Source organism: Anser anser (assembly GCF_964211835.1).
Source record: "Anser anser genome assembly, chromosome: 22".
NCBI lineage: Eukaryota > Metazoa > Chordata > Aves > Anseriformes > Anatidae > Anser > Anser anser.
In genome coordinates this window covers 8321227-8345173 of record NC_139743.1, presented here as the reverse complement: position 1 = coordinate 8345173, position 23947 = coordinate 8321227, and the positions used below count along the sequence as shown (strand labels likewise).

General features: G+C 42.2%; 1 protein-coding gene across 5 annotated transcripts in view; it reads right to left on the bottom strand.

The window, feature by feature from the left end:
- The window catches only part of ARHGAP32 (Rho GTPase activating protein 32), a 259764-nt gene that overhangs the window by 227481 nt on the left and 8336 nt on the right, over positions 1–23947 (bottom strand). Inside the window, exon 2 of one of the 5 annotated variants that reach the window (XM_083808087.1) lies at positions 98–215. The exons of 3 other annotated variants lie outside the window; for them this stretch is intronic. In XM_083808087.1, coding sequence (XP_083664213.1) covers positions 98–123 — 26 coding nt within the window. In that variant the 5' untranslated portion in view covers positions 124–215. Of the gene's footprint in view, positions 1–97; positions 216–23947 lie in introns of those variants that run through there. One more of the 5 variants, XM_083808092.1, reaches the window with a different exon arrangement.

The window sequence follows — 23947 nt, the reverse complement described above, 5'->3', positions numbered from 1 at the left end:
AACACCGGGTTCACAGAGTTAAACATCTACACGTGCTAGAAGTAACACTGCATGCTACGAGTGCAATCTTTCTGTAACGCGTGAGCTCTCTCAATACCTGGCTTCCACTCCTTTGCCTGGCATCCAAAACTAGCATGTGACTGTGGCCCACCAAGAGAATAGCAACAATTCAGGCATCCCACTTCCACTGCATGCAAAAGCAGAGCAGTCACCATCTGTAACAAAAGATGACAAGTAGACAGACAAAAGATTTTATTTTTAAAACCTTACCTGAAATGTGGTTCAGTTTAAATTATTTTGGAGGCAAAAATCTCAACTCTTCAGAAATAATTTTCCTTTACAATTCTCAGGGAATAAAGCCAACCTTAGCAGAAATTGTATAACCACCTCAGGAGCAACAGGGAGCACTTTGTCAGAGGCAAGGAAATTACCCTGACTTTACCTTCATTTTACCATCACCTTTAACAAGGTGCTTCTTGCTCAAATCAACTATTCAGCATTATGCTGGTTTATGGAGCAGAAAATAAAAAAGTGTCTAGGGATGAAATATACTTCGTACTAGTGAAATTGAGAAAGGAAACAGCAGAACGGTTGCAATATTCTAAAGTGTTACTATTAATCACTCGCTGCTTGAAAAGCATCATTTAATAGGACTTTCCTATAAACAATGACAAAAGTTTATTTCCAAGACTAACAAGGATGCTGCAGACAAGATGCTGGCTTGCCTTCCTCAGCTCAGGCAGGACTAACCCTACAGTGACGCCTTTCAGCCTTCAGGGCACCTCTCAAACCAGAAGCCTGCAAAATAAGGCTATTCTCTCAACCAGAACTGGGCTGTAAAGGACCCAAGAGTATTTCCCTTGCAAGGCCTGTCCTGAAATGGAAATCGACACAACCGCTCCCTCTCTCCCCAGAGGGTGTGATAACCAGGGGGGATAGACAAGGTCCCACAGAGCCTCTCACTCCGTAAGAGTTCACGTCTTTCACAAACTCCTGAGGATGGCAAGGACATACTCCCTGCGTGCCAGTGACACAGTATCAATTTTAACAAGTTCACAGAACGTACCGAAGGCCCAGATTTAACATACTAGTATTTATGACAGTTGTGCAGAATACATAAAAATTGTGTTTTTTTTTTTCTCCCATCACAGTTCGTTATTCTCCCACCCCGTTCCAATCACCATCCATTGCTACCCTCATGAAGCAGGCCTAGATGTTGTGCTTTTGATTACAGGCAGGAAGTGCAATACCAAAACAAACCAGAAAAGCAAGCCCATACCAAGCTTCGACATAGTCACGTCATGTTGTTCCGTCTTCTTAATTAAAGAAACCAATCTCTGAAAACAGACAATATAGATGCAAGCTTTTGAAAGTGCTGATGCCACCTCCAAAAGCATGTCATAGTAGGATACCCTTTCAGGGTACACAAAGGCACTTTCCTCTGCACAGCTGGTATCTGCAGTAAACAAGGCATTTTTCTGCTTACGTATCTTGTTCATTTCTTCCTCTAGCACTCCAATTTTAAAGAGGGAAGCACCACTCACAGTATCAATGATTTCCCCTCTTAACAGTGCAGCTGATGAATGCCAATTTGCTTCTTTGTCCTTTAGTCTGGACAAAATGCTCTTCACACAAGATCCTTCATCCACCTCTAACTTTGCTAGCGAAAGGTCTTCCTCCTGTGTTCTCATCTCTCCTCTAAAATAAAATAATGTCCTATTGTCCCTTCTCTAACTCTTCCTCTGACAGCCTTCTCAACGTCCTCCACTCCAAACTCACCCCACATTTCACTTGTTTTTGCAACTCCCCTCCCTTTGCCTTCCCTGTCATGTTCTACTCCATCCCCCAAGCAGTCCTGAAAGCCCTGCACCATTAAAACTTCACAGCTGTAAGATTCATATGGTCTAGCAGTGTTTACTGACAGTCAATAACCTGCTTACTAACTTTCAGAACCATTTCCATTGCATGACATCCACGAAGCTAACGCTTCAGGTGAAGTTTCTGCAGAAAAGATTCCGTGCTCCGGAACTGTCTGCTTAACACAAAGCCTCCCACTGAAGCAGTAATTATAATTCTCTCTTGATGTTTCACCAAGAAAAACTTGAGATGACAAGTACTTTCCCCAAGAGCTCAAAGAAATCACTCTCTGTACTTCGGCATGGTAGTAATCGTGCCAGAATACACGTGGGGAAAAAGAAAAAACACCACTCCACAGAAGTTTTGGAGTTTAAAAGCTCTACTAACCAACTACGCACAGAATCAGGTTCATCACGTTTATCAAGTTCAAAGTATTACCTAAAGCCAGGCATGGCACAAGATGACATTCTGCAGTCTTTCCCATAAAATCCTCCCTTCATAACTCAATCCAGATATATGACTTGGCCTGCTATTCTGGCAAAGCTTTGAAGTGTGCAAGAGACGCTTTATACTAATGAAGCGTAGAAGAAAAAGGAAAGTCAAAACAGTCACCATTTATCCTCTTAAGAAAGAGAGGGTTAAAAACCTTCCCTTTCAGCCTAACAGGATAGAATAGGAAAATTCACCTCGACAGACGTAAATCTTAAAAAAAAGTGGCAGGGGAAATGCCCACTGACTTTTCTTGGCAAGGTCCATAGTCACAAAAGTCATTCAGGACTCCACTTAAACAGTCACAACAACAATACCATCTAATTTACTGCTCCCCTAAGTTCCAGACTGTCCTTCTTCCTGCTCTAAATATAATCAACAAAACACGGTTTAAATCATTTGTAAATAAATGTGGAAGTCCTCCCCCATCTGTGGCTTAATTGGTGACTCATTTCGCAGCATTGCTAAAGGATTTGTGCTCTCTTCCCTTCTTCCTCCTGCTAAATTCATCACTACATTCTGCTGCTTTGCCATTAAGCTTTACCATGCAAGCATGTCTCTCCCTCATCTGTTACCATAGCAGCCACAAGTAACAGAATGCACCGTTAACAAAAGATTACTCCCCCCTCCTTTAATTTATTTATATGCAAGTAACCCACTGAGAGTTGACAATAGCGATGACTTCACGTTCACACTAGAGGAAGAGAGATTTTTACTTCATTTTTTCCACATATGTGCTACCAAAAATAATTAAGATTCCTCTGGAGGAGAAAAAAAAAAAAACACGCTCAGCTTCTTAGGATTAACAAAATGCAGTAGCAGATTTGGAGAGGATGCTGATTTGGAATTAAAGCTGCGGGGGGGCGGGGGAAGCGAGAGGCTTAACACAAACACTGCTGGAGTGGCGCTCTCCAGAAAGATTTCCACTTCTGCCAACAGAACTATTAGAACCAATCAGTGACTGAACCCAATCCCAAGCACTCAGAGGTAACACAAGTTAAGAAAAAGGGAGAGCAGGCTAACTACAGACAGACTTTTAAATAAGGCCTTTTGAAAGTTAAAGGTCACCGCTTCTGATAAGTTGGTCATAAACACAAGCCCAATTCAGCTGCTGAAATGTTAAAATCCATTACAAACTACTCGAGCAAAATAAGCTTGCGTATCGCTTCTGAAAGACGACCCACTAAAATAAATTATATCCTAGGTCAGGCGTTTGGCGCTGCGTGAGAGCAGCAAGGCCGCACGGGAGGGCCCTGCAAGGTGAGGGGCACGGCCCCTAAGATGGCGGCCAGGGCCAGCCCAGAGCCCGGGTCACAAAACGGCAGAGGGCCACCTGCGGAGGGCCACTTGCGGGGCCGGGACCAGCAGGGCAGCGAGGGCCAAGGGGAGCCGGGGCTTGGGGGCCCAGGGTGGCTGTGGTGAGGAGCAGACGGCGCGGCCCCACACGGCTCAAGCAAGACCAGGGCTAAGCGCCGCGCTTCCTGGGCCCCAGGTGGGCTGCTCGGGGCTCAGCGGTGCCTCAAGGCCCTGACAGGCGGACATACCACTTTCTGAGGCTAAAAACCGCTTTTTTTATTCACTCCTCCCACCCCCCTTGCTCTTACTGAACAGACGGGCCCAGTAGCCCTTACCGCTTCACAATCACATTTGATCTCTCACAGTGCTTTGCAGAGATGGATGTGTATTTTAACCGCAGCAAACTCGGCTAGAAAATTCTCTTCACTCTGCCACAGTCATAACGAGTAAACTGCAGAATTGTCAACAGTTCTGGTCAATGTGCCTTAACCTCCTATGCCCAGAAGATCTGGGATCTCACAAACTGCTCCAAAGCATCTGCAGGATTTTCCAACACTTGGAGTCCAAAGCTGAAATCAGAATTCATTGTACTTTCCAGCCATACCAGCCACTTAAGACAAAACTTCTACTCAGTAGAAATATCTTGTGCAGCCTTTAATTCAGTCATTTTTGCAACTCATGACATATTAAACAACTTATAAATTCACCAACGCTACAAAAATCAGAGCAGAACATTTAACAATGTTTTATATAAATGTATTCATTGTGTGTGGTTTGTGGTTCTTCTAAGACTGCTATGTAGTCCTACACTATCGTGACACCATTTTCCAGAATCACAAAGAACTAAATCTTCAACTGGTTTAGCTCCACCAAAAATCCACAAAGAAGGAATAACTTAATAGGACCAACCTGTGAAATTCACTGGTTCAATTACCTTTACAGACTGGGAGGAGGAGCACACCTTCACACGCATTTAGTTTACATTAAATAATAACCTAGCTCTGCTTTTTGGACTGATGAGGCATGTGAATGCAGTGACTGGGAGGTACTAATTCACAATGCTATGATTTGGGAGCATGTTTGCTTGTTTCCTTCAGGTGTCCCACCTACTCTGCTGTTATTCAATATAAATTGAGGAAAAGGAAAGAGCACCACAGTCAGCTAAACTCCATGTCATTCCCCACCCCTTACTACCTTTTAGTCATACTGCATCCCATTCCTACTGTGTTTCTCTTTAGTGGAAAGAAAGATGGGACTTAACCACTGGGAAGCAATAATGAAAAAAATTACACAAGAAAACAGTTAATCTGGATTGTAGATAAAAAACAGGCTCAATTAATACCCGTATCTTTATGAAATGTGCCAGCATGCTTGCAGCCTGACTCTACAGAGTACCTCCTGCAAACAGTCGCAGCTGCCATGAAACTGGGAACAAATTGCATCAACGTCCTGAATACGTAATATTTCTTGAAACTTGGTACAATAAATGCTGATTATTCTCAATGCAATCTACATATCTCTTACTGCATAATTACACTACGTCCCAAAACAACAGATAATGGCACAAAGGTAAGGAAATACATGGAAGCTTCATTAGAATTAAAGACGCAGCAAAACATCAGAGTGCAGAGACCTTGCATGCCATTGACGACATGTTTTTACCAATGTACTTAGCATCAGCAAAGAGTGGCAGCTTTAACTTCCAGTTAAGTATGTTATCTTCAACCCAACAAATTACAGGCAGGCCTCAAAGCGACGTGAGAAAGTCATTCTGAAATGCTTAGTTTTCAAAATCTAAGCATCATATTTCTATCTAAGGATCTTTCGACATTACACAAATGAACCTTATAATTCCTTTCGCTGCCTTCCTGGTTTTGATTTTTTTTTCTGGCCAATCCCCCATTACTCCATCCTTTTTTACAGGTCAAGGTATCAACTCACAAAAAGGCTGCCCAAAACCATATAGCCATTCAACAGTATGTTCAGGACTATAACCCATAACTGACTCCCAGCCTCAAGTTTTCATTGACAGAAGTATCCTTTTTGGAGACTGTGTCTTGTTGGCATATTTTGTAGATTAAGTTTTTGAGGCACACAGCACTTTTAGTCATTTCTGTGTTTAAAAACAGATGGCCTTCATGAAAGGAATACCCATCTTGCATACAAAAGTATCTAGGGCTGTTACTCTTTATTAGTACTGTTTAAATGAAGTTTAACAGCATGTTCAGGATCTTACAATTTAAACATCAGGGGGGAAACAAGCCACGCTGGTGATGATGACCTTTCCACCTTGGTCCCCACAGATTTCTTACACTACTTGTTCTATTTATTTTCCAGCTACGCATACAAGGTGGTTACTTCCAGAAGTCTGAGTCAACGGAGAGCAATGGATTGGGACTTCATTAGGGAGCGCCTTTCTATGAGAGAAGGAAACACGTTCCAATCCCTGCTAAGGTCATAACTGCAAAGTTTTACAAATTTCGTACTTTGCAGAAGAGCAAGATAAAACGTAGATGAAAGTCAGAATCTCAAGCACAAGGAAAGAAGCAATTTAAAAACAAATACAACAAAAAGACTTTGGAAAGAAGAGATTAGGTACACGTGTCTTCTGCAGCTTAACCAACATAGATATTTGTTGCTGTTAAATCACCTTAAAATTTGGAGCTGCATCACCCAGCTAAGCACCATTCAAACGATTATAATCTATTTTACAATTAAGTAGGTTTTCTCGAGCTTCTTATACAGGCAGCACACAGATAGCACAGCGTTAGCTGAAAGCATTATCTAATGAAGAATGGCAGGGACGGCTTGCACACAAAGGCACAGCCTGCAGGGTGTCAATCACTGGGACCAGTACAACCGAAGTGGAAGGCCATGGTGCAGGGGGAGAGAGCACTCCTGAGGAAAAAGGGAGCAGCTTACCAAATTACTTTCCCTCCCCAGCCTAACCATTTTTCTTCTCTTTCACACCACACTTCTGACTTCCTAAAACTCTGGCAATTTGGCCCACAACCCACAGCAATGATTTCTCCATCCGAAGATGGACAGCTGTCAAACACATCGCTGCAGCTGCTCTAGCATCAGGTGCACCCAGCGCAGGAGTGCCCAGCCCCTGGCCTGCAGGACACCGGCACCTAACTGCACATACACTGTTTTCAAAACACGACTGATAACAGTGTAGAGAGTGACACTGACAGAGGCTCAATAATAAAATACTAATAAGATTATTATATGTTATCCATACGTTCAGGTAAAGCCATTTATAGACATCTCTTAATACAAAAACAAAGTTCTTCCAGTCCTGTGAGGTAATTTCAGAGCTTTAATTGCAAGCTGACATCCGAACGTACGTATCCCAACTTGCACAAGCCTTGCACATCCAACATAACTGCAAGCACTAAGACTGGTAACTGCTGTTTCACACATCAGACGATTTTCACAAAGACACCAAATGCAAGCATCCAACTGGAACAGTTTAGCCAGTATGTCCAGGCCCTTTAAATTATATTACTTGTTAGCGTGTAACTTTGTGTTGCATACAGCAGCTAATCAGGCACAAATCACATTTTATTTCTAAATGTCCTACTTGGACCGTTTCCCTGCTTTGAACACCATCACTCATGCGGTTTCAGTTACAGCGTGCATCAGTGCACTGAACTAAATGAGTATTAATAAGCAATGAAACACAGAACACTGTCACACTAGAGTAATGCTTTGGTTGTTTCTCTGGTTTGGACTTCAGTTGATTTTCTCTATTTTCATCTCTGTGCTCAATATGATGAGTGAGTTAAAATGCATGTTAGCAGCAGTCAGTCTGAGAAGGATCTTTCCAATCACCAAACATTCAAGTTACCACATTGGTAATTTCATCAAACTCAAAATAACCACCCATAACAAACTTATCTGTGCTTAGTTCTGGAGCTTCATTTTCCTTGCCTCTATCTTTGCGTTAGGATGTATTGTCCTATCTGCAGGGCACAGGTATGAAAGACTAGTACTAAATCCAGTACTAAAACCAAAGAACAAGATGCTGAGAGAGAGCAAAGAACCGACTTACACTGAGGAGCAAACCTCTAACCTTTCTTTGGTAAAAGTTCACTGAAACAAGTGAAGTACTCAAAATTACAGAGACCTCAATTAAATTTCTATGTTTCAGTTGAAAGTCACTGCCAAGATAACTTAACTCCAGGACAGCACTTGGCAGACAATGTCTGAAAACAAGGATGTTGCTGCAAAGTTGAATAAATTTTAAATATCAACCTGCGACTAAAAAAAGGACTGATTTGCAAGCCTAGAAATTTATTTTTCAGGAGGGAAATTCCTATCCTTTCTTTATATTTCCCTTTGGAACTGTCTGCAGTTACTACTATCCCCATTATTTAATTCTGAGTATCAAATATACAACATATGAATTAAAAATACTCCCCAAAGAAAATTGGTTTTATTATTTCCTGTTGTATATCTTCTGGATAACCAATTTCTTTAACAGCTCAATTAGAGAAAGCCTTTGAAAGGACAAATAAATTTGGCATGATTAGTTTGCCAATAATGATGATGCTTTCATATTTGCTGTAGCTTTTAAAAACAGAAAGTGTGCCATATAGAAATCATAAAAGCTGTGCTGCTCAGACTTTATATTTGAACTAAAGCAGAGAAACATCTTATTTCTAAGCCTCCAGGCCCCATTTGCCAAGATACACTTGCTTTTATGAGCAGATGAAAGTCTGTATTTCCACGCATTACCAATTGAATCGAATGCAGAGAAGGGTTCCTTATACATATGTGTGCACCCAACAAAAAGGAGACAAGGAGAAGGTGCAAAGATCTCATTTACAGCAAGTGATGGAGATCAATGAAAGAAAAGGAATTTTATGCAATAAACCGAAATGAGTGCAAATCCCCGAACAAATAAATATTTGCAGCTGGAATAATCATGTGATCGAACTCGTAATTCCTCCTCTGCCCAAACAGCGGAGTTTATCTTGCCATTACCAACAGCAGCTGGAAGACAGCCAGGAAAGAAAGGAAATGTACACATTTTCTTTTTCCAGGCAATAATTTGGAATTATTTTCTATTAGTTCTGTGTGCCCAGTGCTTCTATAAAGCACTGGTCTATTAAGTTTTTCTAAAACCTTCAGTGGAAGCATAAATGAATGCTAAATTGTATAGCAATATTGAGAATTCTCCCCTCAATATATGTTCCTTTTCTATTTTTTCTGTAATTGAGGCAATCACTTCACGCTGACGTACCATAAAGCGCCATCCTTGTTTTGATCTAACATCCCCACTGCAATATTTATGGAACATGGATCACAATTACAGCGTGCTAAACAAAAGCAGGTCTCCAGTGGGATCAGAAAGTTCACATTTCTAAGGTATTTGCTACAGGGCATATATTAATTCTACCTTACCATAAACTTTTCAATGCCAGGATTTGTTCAACGTGAATATAAGGTAAAAAATTCTAAACCACCAAAAACACTGACATAAAATGGACTATAACAGCTACTTCCAACACACAATCACATATTTGGTTAATTTAATACGGTACAATGCAACTGCAGTGAAATCTAAAGACACAGCAGCCTTCAGGATCCAGCACTAAGGAGAGCAAGTGCAATGTGCTGGCTCTGCTACCCACTTCCATTTGCGCTTGCCAAATGCACGGGGCCAATTCAGAACAGCATTACACGTAAGGTAGGGCTGTTCTCAAAGGAATTCAAAGAGACAAGCATGCTCTTTTGCAATTCAATAAACCACTTTTTCTCACGCTCAAGTGGTGACCTCTTAGATAAACAAGTTGCTGAAGAGAAGGTGCAGCCAAAATCCAGGGTTTGTCGGATAAAATAATCTACATTTAAAGAGGCATGGCCAGACAATGTAGGCTTCAAAATTTGGCTTGTTTAAAGGGGTAGGGGGGGAACTACTGCTGTGGCCTAGACTTCAGCGTCACTAAAGAACAGGGACAGACCAACCCCCAAGGCTCCACAGAACCTCCAACAGGTTTTCAGCACCTATTGAGTGTGCTTACACACATAATGCTGCATGGCGACACATCAGGGTCATACCATACAGATATGGCATTTGCACCATCACATGGCCATAGGTACTCCCGGTTCCCTACCAGATGCATTCTTGAATAACTGGAATTGGGCCTCAGATCAAAAGTATTTGCCCAGATTTAACGCTGAATTACAAGTGCCTTTAGGGAAATTCATTCCGCCTGTCTGTGAAGTGGGACTATCTATATTTGTCACATCTGCAAAGAGCTTCACAATCCATGTCTGAGCAGCACAATGCCAGATTCAAGTGCTCTTCACTACAGGTGTCGTAACAGGAGGCAGCGCAGCTCGCGGCTTTGCTGGGGAGGAAGGAGCGAGCTTTGACTTCCCTAGGAAAGCGGAAGTTTGCAGAAGAGCGAACAATGTTCAAGGATATGTGCGGCAGGAAGGGATAACCTTGAATGCTTGCTGTTGCAAAAGATGGGAGGAGAAAGCCATCTTCAATTTGCAGGCAAAGAGCAAGGGTCACAGAAAGCAGCAAAAGGTCCGCACGGTGGAGTCACCAACGCAGCACGGCTGTAATCTAAATTGCCTCAACTCCGTACGCTAGGTATGGATGGTCCTCAGAGATGTTGTGCCTGCTTAGCTTGCTTCTCAAACAGAAATAAATGTTCATTTTTTTTTTTATTTTTAAATAGGTATCTTGGTAAAGTCTTTTCTATGTAGTTAAACTACAAACAGAAAAGGGGAAGAACTACCTTTTTAAAACTTTTTTTTTTGTTTTTTTAAAGAAAAATCTAAATCTTAAAACACTGACAAAAATGAATAACCAAGCTGCAAAACAAGCATGGAAAGAGACACCATTTACTCCTAGAAGTACAGAGGAACAGATTAAAATTCACAAAATCCATTCATATTCTGTATCACATCTTATTTCAGCGCAGCACATGCTTTAAGTTAAATGCAGTAGTTCCCCTGACATCAGTGGGGCTGCTTGTGTTGAAAGTTCAGCAAGCGTCAGAACACTGTCCTAAATCAAGTGCATCTGCAACTTCACTGAACAGTATTTACGAAACAAATTGTTGCTGAAACATTTGGTTTTCTGCACCTTTAGAAGCAGGAAGGCTTGTAAATAAAGCTGTACCAAAACCTCCAAAGTACCGTTCAGAGCGCTCCCTGTCCGGTGTCCCCACTGTAGCTCAGAAGAACCCAACCTCACATGCAGTGGCTGGCTAGCTTCTCTTCGGCTGCAGATATACTACACAAAGGATCTATACAATGTATTTTAAAAACAAGATGATCAAATAATTTGACCTAGACACAGCAAAGTGGTTTGTTAGTAAAGGAAAGAAAACGGAAAAAGAAAAAAAAAAATGGTTAAATAAAACTATGTCACGAAGTATGCTGCTTAACAGGCTCAGGAGCAAAGAAAGCGTCTCATCAAAACATCCAAAGGATTTAAGTCTTTTCTTCTGCTTTTTTTCCCCTGTAAGTGCAATCAAAAACAACTTGGAGGAGAACATTTAATTTTCACAGTGCAAGAAGGAAAAGGGACCTGGAACGAACCTGTCCCACCTCCTCTGCTCCTGCACTTGATTTTGCTGAAAATATCAGCAATCTTCAGTCCCAGTCTTTCATGGGTATAATGTGACAGGGACCATCTCTTAAAACTATTTATTTGAAAATGTTAGGAAATTCGTTAAGTTTCTGAGCAACTTCTGCCCTGCTAAAGCAGAGAAAAATGCTACCTAAATCAGAGTAACTGTCTGTATTCACTTTTTAACATTGGGAAGGAGATGGGGGGTGGGGGGTGGGGTTCTAACTAACCTGTGATAAAATGCAAGTTAATCAAAAAAGCTTTACAATAAACACACATGTTGGCTTTTAGAGGCAACATATTGCTTGAGCATCCGCAGTCACAAAACAATTCGTTCAGCCAGTGCATTACGAAACTCCTTCCTTGATCAGGTTCGGAGAGATGTTATTTAGGACATTCCAGCTCAAATGAAAGCACTGCCTTTCTAAGGCCGCAGGTTAACTGGTACTTCCTTGAAAAACACAATCAAAGCTAACTGCCTTTCCAAGGCACCACATTAACATCAGTCGCTGGCACAGAGATTAATTCATTTGTTGCATCAACAACCTTCAGCCAGGGAACTTTTTCCACTGTATCATTTCAAGCCCTGCCACGCTCATTCCATTAAGTTCCCCAAACTGCACATCACAAGCTGTAAGGTGAAAGCTGTTCTTCAAATGAAAACATATATTTGAAAGCAGTGTGAAAGAGCGGTGCTTTATCAGTTCAAAAAGGAAACACAGTCAGCTATCATCAACTATCAACTTCAGCCATCCACCCAAATGAAAATTTATTTTTTAAAATATCACCAAAAGGTAGAGAACTGTAAACCGCTGGGGAATAAATAAATAAATAACTATTTACCTTGTCTTATTTAGCATACCAAAGACTTAGCTGTTAGCAAATCCCCGTTTGCAAGGGGAGCATTCCTCTCTAAGGCTACAGGGGGTTGGAATTCCCTCTCAAGGTTTTCCTGTGTTGACCCCAATTACAGCACCGGGGAAATCCTTTAACTACCACACAGTTGCTGACTTCAGTGTTGGTTTTTGCAAGATAATGCCTGCTTCATCAGAAACACCGAACGATTTTAAGTCAGCAGGAGCCCAGCTACCACTGCTGCAGGAAGATACACCCGGAATTAAACACAATCCTCCCTGAAGCTAACATTAACGCTCCCGATACCACTGCTGGTCCCGTTCCTAATGCTGCGGCTTTGGCTGCAACTCCATCGTGGGACTTCCCAACACTGCCTGGCCGCACCGAACACCTCTGCGGCTCTGCTCCTCACCTGGAGCGCCGGCACAGCCGGGTTAAGGAGGGACAGCGCGTGCAAAGGGTCCGGCAGGCCTGAGGGGCAGCAGGAGGCACTGGGATGATGATAACCTCTCGCTGCAGCTGAACGAGCTCGGTGGCTCACAGCTTAACGCGCTAACTAAACCCTGTGCGAGAGGAGGAGTTCGCTGCGTGACAGCGGAGCTGGGTGCCAGCTATGCCCGCGCGCAGTTACCATCAGCTCCGCGCTGCAGCGAACCTTCGGGAGGAAGAAGTTCAGAATTCCTTCTGCCGCCAACGAGAGCTGCGTGAGCCCAACGCCCGGCGAGCCCACCGAAGGCACAGACGCAAGGCAAGGCCTCGTGGCAGCGGGTAGCTTTAAGCTGTGCTTGTACGGAGTGCTGCGGTGCGATACCGGTATGGGATGAACCGGTGAGAGGCATTTTATAAAACAAAACAGAAAAACTATTAATCATTTACTACAGGTTTTTAAAATAAGAGTAAGGCTACCCAGAAGGACAAATAAATAAATAAAATAAAAATTTCCACAGATGCAGAAGAAATGAAACAGATGGTAACTCTTTGGGAAGAGTGTACTCGTGCTGAACAAACATAAACGTGGGCTCGGTCAATAACGTTTCAGCTGTCAGGAACAGCAGGGATAAGAACGACTTACTCAAAGACTCAGTCCTCTAACCCTATCCCTAAAGATCTATAATGCACAATCTATTATCGACAAAATAAGAATTACAGATACTCGCTTTGCCAAACCACAATTAAAGTTAAACACCAGTTACCTTGGTAGGGGACAGCTCAGCAGCAAAAGTCCTGCCACCTCCCTTCACCCTCCGTGAAATCACTGGCATATTTCTGCTCAGTGGTAGATACACTGAGATTTATTTCCATTATGCAAAGTGGCAAAAACACATTAGCAAGGTGTTGCAATTAGACATATTAATTTAAAAAATAATAAAAAAAAGCAATGCAAGTAGAAATCCTGGAAGAGAGAGAGAAGGAGAGAGGAAAGAGGAAGACAAATCTAAGATCTGACTGTACCCATCATCCATAAAACCGCGTCTCCCTTTAACTCTTCTAAAATGAACTCTGGACTGTTGTACTGAAGTGCACTTGCTCTAAGTCCCGCACTCACCTTTCAATCACCGATGAAAAGCCACGGGACAGCTCTCCAAAGCACTGCAGCTACAAGACTACTCAGTGGCAGTCCCACCAAATAAAGCTTCTGAGACTTCCACGAGAAAAAAAAGCAAAAACTAAACACTTGTTTCAAAAGCCAATTTTACAATTAAATGAAAGAGGAACAATAAAAAAATGCCTCATTTAAAAAAAAAAAAAGTGTTTTTTCTTTCCAGTTTATGTAATCTCTACCACTTTGACAAAAAGGGTTATTGGCACACCAAGGAAGGCATACCCAAGGTACATAAGGAATCAAGGAAGAAACCAGCACCTTATAGATTATTTCCAAGAACTGAACTAGAGCTGTGGTTAGTTAGAAACGCAGGAGAACGTCACGTAGTCACAGAAATACAGAAAGGAGTCAGGCGACGATACTGTCCTATCTTCAAGATCTCCTTCAAGCACCTTAAAAAAGTTAAAAGGAGCAAACATCCCCTTACAGACTGTACAGAGAGCTGATATTATATACTGATATTATCTAGTTACAGCCCTCTTTTTATAAATTGGTATAAAATAAAATTGTTCCAACAAATGTGCTTTACACATTTGCACCTATAACTTTATTTAAAATAAAAAAAAAGAAAAACACAACTACAACCACGTGATTTATTTCACTGGATCAGAAGCTGATGAGGGGCATACGTACAGACACATCTGTGCTGGTCTTCTGTTGATCAGTCTTCCTACAAAATAGGAATGCGAGATGAAAACCTCTTTTCTCTTTTGGCTGAATGGGAAGTTCTTGAGGAAATTTGTCTCAGCAGTCATTTGCTTTTCCCGCTCTGCTTGTTTCAAAGTAATATTTGAGGCTATTCAAAGTAAAAGTGATTTTTAAGAGATCTCAAATGTTCACAGATCAAAAGAGATAAAACCTTCAACTGCTTTGTCAACAATTCCTCCAAAGGACGGACATCAAAAACGAAGCAAGGCTTACTAAAGACACTTCAGAGAGATTAATCTCCATTTCCTAAACACGGCCATTTCATCTCCCCCTTCTACATTTAGGGGAAAAAAAAAAAAAAAAAGAAAAAAAGACTTTAAAAGCTTCTAATAACACGAGCTAAATAATTAGATTTTTTATTTATTTATTTATGTTTAAAAAAAGAGGCAATTTGAGAATTTGAAGTTTTGAACGATAAGGGTTGTTTTCAGAACATCACAAAAGACAAAAGTTCAAACCCAACCTTCAGGTTCTGCCAAAGCAAATTAGTGTACTCTGAAATACGCTTTGCAGAGTCTGACAAAGAAATACCTTGACTGAAATCAGCGAGACACCTCAGCCACATCTTATTAAAACACACACCTCGGATAAATACTTTGAGAAACGTCACAGCAGTAACAAAGACAGCGCCATGCGCCAGAGGGGGCCGGGGCTGCGGTGCCACGTCTCAGCGGCGACCTGGGACACAGCTGCTCGGCAGCGCCAACAGCTCCGGCAGGAACCTCTGCTGCCCTGCTAAGTTCGGGTTTGCAATAAAATACCAGGTAGCTGATCTGATGCAGCTCTAATACATTTCCTCCGCTGACTCCTGCGTTACGAGTGGCACCTCAAATGGGCGGCTCCGTTCGGCTGAGGACAGCCAGCGCCTTGGCAGATCCACCTCCTCCTCCTGGGCCACACCACGGGATTTTAGGCACTCGCGGCTCTGGACCTGGGCGCTTTACTGACCGGGCTGCTGAAGGCCACAGGAAGCACGGTGTGGGTGCAGTTCTGGAGGGGGTTAGCAGTGTCCTAGCACCATTTACATCACAAAGAAGTGAAACAATCGTTCACCAGAATCCCCACAGGTCCCAGCAGATGGTTACACCTCGCTTCCTGTGCTCGCCTAAAACGGGAGAGCCGCGAACACCAGGCACCTCAGGAAGTCTCCCACTTGGCGTCGAGTTTTTCACCTCCACTAAATTCCAAGACCCTGTAAAGAGCATCTTCTATCCTACTACACACAGGAAAAAGAAGGACTAGCAGACCCGTTTCCTAATAGTGCCCTCCAGGCAGTAAACCCCTAGGTTTATACACTTTTTACTATTGCACCAGGTTTTTAATCACAAAACGTTCAATGTGCAAGATCACACACAAATAAAAACTGACTGACGTATTTCAGAACACAAACTGTCCTTCTGAATACAATCAGAGAAATGCCGTTTGGCAAACCTAGGGCAGCACAAAGTTGTGGGGGGGGAGAAGACAAACAAGCAGTGTTTGATGCCTCCCCCAGAAGGCGTGCAGTGGCGTTCGCGTTGTAAGCTTGCCGAAGTGCGTGAGCCCTCACTGGAACTCTTCTGTGAGGACATTTTATACAGTGAAGAAAGCCTCTTAACATCTTCATCTGCGTGGAGCTCTGTATTACATCTGCCAGACGCTTTAACAAAATTTTAGAGGGTTTCTTAACACGTTTTACTGTAAAGAGCTCATTCTTTCACTTTAGAAACACTGAAATTGAACGATGGGGCCCAAGACTGAGAAAACCACGCCGAACAAGTGCTTCACACAAGTAACAGGTTCTCTAGTTTATCCCCCAGATAAAAGGGTACAAATGTTTTAAATCAAAACCAAACCAACCACCCCCCACCCCCAAAAGCCCCAGGCTCCAGAACAAAAGCCAGACCCTGTTAAGGGGTGCCTGTTGAGCCCTGCAGCTGAGAAGATAGCAAAATGCCTACAAATAGGTTTGTAAGGTGAGGCAGTGGGCTAACGCAAGAACCTGCTGGAGCCCCTGCAGCCCCCGTCAGGAGCCGCTGTTTTCAGTGGGGCTAATCAATCCTCTTACAAATTGTCTCTTTCAATGTCAGGAAAAATCTGCTTCTACTGTTTGCGTTAGTATCTTTAAAATACCACATCAGCCATCATTGCATCATCCCACCTTGCATTACCCTTTAGTCCCCACATACTTAACAACTTTTCCATTGAAAATCATTTTAAGAAACAATTTTGGAAATGAAAAATCCATGCAGATTTTTCAGTTTTGAACTTTCCATCTTCACAAAGCTTCATATAAGTAGAAAATATTTGGCAGGAGTTGAAACAGGGGAAATTGGTGGAAGCTAGAAGCTATTTGCTTCAAATTTATCTACCAGCTATACATTTAAGCATCAAACATAGCAATTTAAACAAGTTTATAACACATTTATTGGTTAAAACTGTTAATATCTTTACCTTAGAGGCTGAAGGGAAAAAAAAAAAAAAAGACAAAACAAGGAGGTCTAGCATTGCTTTCTCTCAATGTGAGCAATCACGAGGTGACTGATTACTCAAAGTGACATGGGACAGACAGGAAAAAATTCTGACAGTTTTAATGGAAATATATATCCATATTTCTATCAGGCTGTTCCCAATGAGAACAGGGAAGACAAAAGTAGAACCAGAATAGGAGAAAATTTCTCAAACTGTTTGTATACACTTCCCCTGGAAATTTCAAGCCCTTTCTTCATCTCTCTCTGGTATAAATCCATGCTTGAGCATTTGCTTCATTTGTCCTCATGTTTTTAAGAAATGCAGCTATGCATATGCTTAAGGGACTACACTTAAAGCAGTTGTTGAAAAAGCAGTAATAAAACAAATGAACAAAAGAGTAGTCTCATTGTGACCCCTGTACAGGTTCAGCTGGAAGAGAAATCTGACAGCAGCTTCTGTGGTACGAGGAGTAATCCTGCCAACATCCAAAGAAAAGCTTTTCCATTTCAGCATCTTCTTCCTGTGCTGAAAGCTGCAATGTATTCTTCCAGAAACTCCACTGGCCACAGATACTTTTGCCTAGGTTTTAAGATACCTTGTTTCATTTTTCCCCTCTTCCATCCTAGAACAGTTTTTCAGCAAAAACAAGCACCTCTGACATCATCCCCCCTCCCCCATTACTGTTTCTAAATTTTTTTTTTTTTTTCCTGGGGAGAACTAGGATGACTTTGAAAGAGGTAACACCAGACTTTATACTACCGAGCAATTTAGCCTGGCATACATTTCCATCTCATAGGAAGGTGAGAAACCTAACACCTCGAAGGCTGCAGGTAAAAGTTGAGCGATTTGCAAGTGTTAGCCGTTCCTGAGACCCTCAGCCCTTGAAGTACTGAAATCTATTTATAACACAAAAAGAAGAAAAAACAAACAGTCACAAACAGATGGGACAAACAGAAGAAAAATAAACTGTAAATTGATTTGGCCAGGATACTGTTGGAAGATGTCTACAAATACTTAATAGAGTTAGATGTAAAATAAATAAATAAATAACCATTTCCCTGTAAGTTCAGACACTGAGGTGGTAAATAGCACCGTATGTCAGACCATATGTCAGTCAGCAAACAACCCTACCAAATCATCATTCAAAAAGCGTTCTCTAAAGCTACACGTTCTCCCTGTTCCCCTCACACGCAGGGAGTAGCTTGCTCTAAGCCGTGCTGAAAGCACAACGGCCCTTTCAAAGAGGCGAGCGAGCCCACAGCGCGCAGGTTCAGCTGCTAGAAGGCGCCCAGGTATTCTGCAAAAAAAAAAAGTGGTGCTGTTACACAGCAGACTAGTTACTGAGCCCACACACTACCCCCACTTTGAAAAACAAAGATGTTTTTGCCACTATCTTAAGTGACAAAAACCTCACGGAGCTCTTCTGCGCTATTGGAAGACTGATCAATTTCTGTTATCGACTGACACACTCGCTGACCTCACGCCTTCCGAAGCAACTCCAAAAATCCATGCGTCTCTTTTATGCGTTTTACAAGATCTTCTGTGAAGTGTTGGAAGCGTTAGCCTTTGAAAACTAGGTAGATTTGTTAGATTTGAAATCTGCAGCACTTGGGAAGAACAAGTTGCCCAAGATGATATTTTGGAACGTTAAATATAATTTCAAGATCTTTGTCTCTTTCACACACAGTCAAGCCTCTCACACATTATCGTCTAGCAAAATTCAAGCAAGAATTAGAAGATTTAAGAGCTAATGCTTTGCTTACTTCATCTACGCATGACTGGGCATTAAGGTGTCGAATACTTCCACCTTCGTTTGTAAAAGTCCTGGGTAGGTGAAGCATTAGTAACGCTCACTGTGTTAATCAGAAATGAGATTTTATTTTAAGGAAATAACCCCAGTCTCTCCACTCTCAAAGAAGTTTGCTATGAGGCAGCATCAAGAACTCATTCCAGGAAGGACAAAAAAAAGACCACCTTTGTCAGAGGTATGCAGGACACGTGTGCGCACACACTAAATGTCTGGAATTAATTTCTGGGCCCCAAAAACAAAAATAACAACACAAAATCACAACAACAACCAACAAAAACACTCATTATCATCTTACTGAAGCTTCTGAATTTGGAGAAATGGCTATAAAAACTTTTGAAAGGTGTTCAAGTTCATACCCCCAAAAGTTATTTCAAACCAGGAGCATTTCTGTAGCGTATTCTTCAGAAAGGCATCAGATGTAGGCTCTTTTGAAAGCTTAACCCACCAAATTTCACTTATCAGTCATCAGATACAGATGGTCCAGAATAACGTGGTTCTTCAGTTACCAATAACTTTCCTTTTTGCCACAGTGCCTAAGAAACTACAACACACAAGTTATTTTCTGACTCATTTGCTGATGCCCAATTTATCAGTCTGTGCATGCTTCGGCAGCTTCCAGACGCCTAGGAAGTCATTCCCTAGACAGCAAACCTAGAGAAGATTTGGGGTTACGCGTTTTATAGATTATGGGACTCCAGTTTCCTACCTTGGAAGTTTTCTGCCCTCCATCACAACAAGATTTGCTGCTCTCACGTATCAGAAAACAGAACAGAAGAACAGAACTCCTAAGCCCAGCATAGGAAAACACGTTATTTGCATTTTTTTTCCCTAATAAAAATCTCGATGTAACTTATAACACAAGACTACACAGTTCAGAACTCTGAAAACATAACAGCTTTCCCAAATGGACATTTTATTTTGCATTTTCTACTCCAAACAAATCACAGTATTCATATTTACCCTTGAGTCAGCTGAAATCATTACCTTTTCTATTCTCTAGAAATGCAATGTAAATCATTTCACAGATTCCTCCTCAGAAGGCTTGTACCAAATAATTAGGAACTCCTGAACCACAGCGGGGAATGCTGAGAAGCCCTTCGCCCAAACAAAGCTGAAAGCATCACGCTGTCAGCAAGCTCCTCAGAGACGACAAGGTCACCAGGTTAAGTATAACAGGGCTTTCTGGCATTACTTAGAGGATTCTGCTGACCTAGCTTAAGAATTCTTCAAGCCTGTTTAACGGGTTGTCAACGTTCTGCTTTGCTACACAGGTCCACGTTCACTCCTCATGCAAATTGGCACAACCTCCAGCAGAAATTACGATGCTTTATGTCAAAGCTGGAGTTCATTATAAAAACACCAGTCAGGGGCCACTTGGTATTTTGAAGCATCCCAATATATGCAAAACTATCCTGAGTTTAGAAAAGATTATTAATCATTCTGACCTTGGGTCTAATACGTCAGAATCTAACAGACAGGAATCCTGCGTCACGTTTAGGCACTTCTCACGGCAGCTAGCATTCTGAGACCTTGGTCTTCAGTAGCAACAAGCCCACCAGTTACGTAGGCTACAGGTTTTCAAACAGGGGTGTACTCTTTAAATCTGTTTTAGAAGGCAAATTAACAATTACCTATGAAAAAAAAACAACTTGAAAATTGAGTATCTTATTAATTCCTCTTCTCCTTGTGTTAAACCTGATAAAGAACTAGGAAGATTAGACAAGGGAGACTGAGTCACGCTTTCTCCCTGTAACATATCATACACCCCACAGATTCCAGGGCCGTATATCCTTCTTTTTGCCACTCCTGTAACAAAAAAGTTGTGACCCGGGTTTTCTGAGGTGCAGTTTTACATACCTACTCTCATCCCTGCTCTCGGCAGCGCACATGTATGCAGGCACACACCTTTAGCACTTCGTGCCTACGGGAATATTCAAAAGGGAAATTCCAACATGCATATGCATAAGCACTAGCACTCAGAAGGAAATCCAAAACTACACAAAGAATGTAGAACTGCATTTCTTTACGCATATTCAAATTTTTTGAAATTGTAACACTTCAATAAGAGAAGCAACACAGCCTCAAGAAGGAGGCGAAGCACCCAGTGCCAGGAATTTCTGAGCAACCGTCCCAGCACTCGCTGACAATATGGCCCCTGGAGAATGCTCTCCCATCTCCACGTTAAGGAGCTCCTTGTCCAGAAGGGTAGGGAGCATTTTTAATTCTCTCAAAGGACTATTATGAAGATTAATTAAGGTCTGAGCAGTGCTTTGAAGATCAAAACTGCTATGCTGTTATTTATTATTAAGGAACAACAAAGTGCATTTTTGTTGTCTATAATTCAACTTCATAGAGCAAACAGTGAAAGAACACGTGCTCAAGTGCATAAATGAATTCTCCCTGCCCCAACAAGCTGTGATTTGCATAACTGCATTTTTAGTCACCAAAACCCCATCAGTAAATCTATACTCATCCCTTTGAAATATTTTAAAGGCCTTAAGGAATATAACCAATATAGTTTCTCTTCTGATTCTTTTCCAGGATAAGCTTTTCCTATCAGATATTTCTGCCTCAATTCAGCAACGCCTTTTATCCCATATGCAGCCCTACAATTACTCGCGTCAACATTAGACATATTCTGAAGTGCTTTGCTAAATCAGAAATTCAATACCTATTTTGGATGTTTCCACTCAAAACTTTTTAACTCTTAACTTGAACTGTCAAAGCCTGTTCAGAATAACGTGCCCTTAGTTGTTAGATTATACACAGTTTATGTTACACGAAGCAGGAATGCCTAGCGTAAAGCTTCAGAAGAGAGCAGGCAGGGTGTCAGCATAGGGAGGAGATAAAAATAAATAAATCACAATTATTTTGGAGCTCTGCTTTCTTCACAGACTTTTTCCCATCAGGACATGACTGACCTCTACAGCAAAATACTTTTCAAAAGTGCCCACAGCTGCAATCTAAGTAGACTTTGTGTTACTGAATGTGTACTGCTACTTCTCACTTCCTTCGGATACATGCATACACACAGTAAACCATTTATTACAAATGTTACCACGTTTCAATTACATTTATATTCTTAGATGCTGTACTTTGACAGCATCTCCATAAAAACATGAAAGCTGAGTAGAAATAACACAAACTTTAAAAAAAAACAGAACACCTATCCTCAAGCCTTGCCACCACAACCACGTCTTCCTGGTTCCAACAGCAACAGCCAGAGACCAAGCTCCCCAGCACCTCGGCGGTGGGATGCAACAGTGCAAAAAAGGAAAGCAAGAACACCAGCTCTTGGACCTGGAGGGTAGGGAGCACTGACAACTGATGTACTAACACACACCCTGCAATTAAAGAAGTTGCTAACAAAGGGTCAGGTATCTGCGAGACGCAGAGCATCTCACCGGTGTGTCAGCCAACATCACCTCTTCACGGGAAATACTTAAATTTTATTGGATTACCTTTTGGCTCTGTTCCCATTACCTTAGTTTGCACCCACAAGATTCTTAAAATCCGAGGCACTTTCATATTAAAAACACAGATCCCAGATTGCGAACTTCTGTACTTTTTAGACCGCTCTCAGGAGAAAGTTGTGTTATATTTAGCAGCCATATGGCAACCCTCCTCCACACACATGCTTTGTACCGATAAGAACTGACAAATTAAGTTTTCTAAAACACTGATCTCTCTGTTTTCATTTCCTTTTTTAATCTTAGAAGTTAACTGTGGTTTAATTTTTACAATTGGCATTTGACAAACAGGAAACGCAAGGGGTACCTATGCTGAATGATGCAAGCCTGAAAAGTTTTGTAATCTAGGTGAAAATGTTCAGAAAGCAGCTAAGCACTATTCTAGGCAGCCGAGTTCTCCCCACATTAATACAATGCATCTACATAACTAAGTAGCCAAGGATCTATTGGCTTCGTTATGCAACTTGCAATTGCTCTGTGTATGGCTGACTTGAAAATATTAGCTAAAGAACACTCCCCGTAGTGAATTGCTTTTAAAAAATGAGGTTGCTTGAGCATTTCAAGCTGCTGTACAGCAACAGGGGAAGAAGTAGAAGGTACAGTGACAACAACTATAACGCCGTGAAGAACTTCAAAGATAAAAGGACAAGGACCGTGCAGTTTTCCCATGCCCCTGGGAGGCAGGCTTTCCATACTGCCCAGCAGACAGGAGCAGGAATTTCCCTGTAGCACAGCTAATCTTACAGAAACCGCAGGCAAAGGCTCGGAGGAGGACAAGTTACCCTGAGATCCCCTGCCACGTGGGACAGGGGAGAAGGCAGGGTGAATACAACACAAAAATCAACAAAAACTTCAACGCAACCATGCACACACACCTTCAAAGAAAAACACACACACGCACAAGACAAACTAAAAAAGAGAAGGAAAAAGAACAAAGAAAAGAATTTAACACTCCAGAAAAATAAGCAGGCTGCATTCCTCTCTAGCAGCGAGCAGAATCAATGCCTGAAATGCTCATCTGCCAGCTAAACCATGCCTGCTTGCTAATCCTCTTTTGGGTATTTATATCTTTTCCAATTCTTTCTGTGCTCTTCCGGGGAGCAGGAGGCCGGCGAGCACCCCGCGCGATGCTCCGGCAGGCCGGGCTGGCCGCAGCCACCGGGCGAGCCCTCTCCAGCAGCGCCCCAACACAGCCGGGCAGGCCAGCAGGGCTCAGGCCGTGCTGACCTCCCGGCACCTTCCTTCCGAGTCACAGGTTGCAGGGCAGAGCTGGCTCCGTTTCCGAGACTGCGTGGGGGTAACCCCAGCCCTTCCCTTCTGCCTGAACAGTCCCAGGACAGCACAGCACGAAAAAGAGGAGGACATGAAACCCGACGTGCCTGAGCACACTCACGAGCTGCGTGTGCGGACTGAGAAACACAAATGAACAACCGTGGTTTTTTCCAGCTGGTGTGTTATGTTCATTACTCAAAGAAAAATTAATAAACACCCAGTACTGTGGTTTCTCTCCCTCTGCGTGAAGCTATTTAGGGAAAATATTCTTTCAGTACTGCCCATCCTACCTTCAAGCCGTGTAAAAAGCACGGAGGTGAATGACATTGCCCAAATTGCTGCCTGAAGCTCCCTTTATGCTGGACAACCCGCTGGATGCCGCAACCCTCAAGGCGCCAGTCAACTCGTTGTGCAGAGAAGCAGCAATTTCTTCCGAACACTGATTATTCCTTCCTGTCTTCCTTGGGGAGACAGCCATTGCAGAATGAAACGTAATTGTGCAATTAGACCACCACCAGTAAGCAGGGAAACAAATT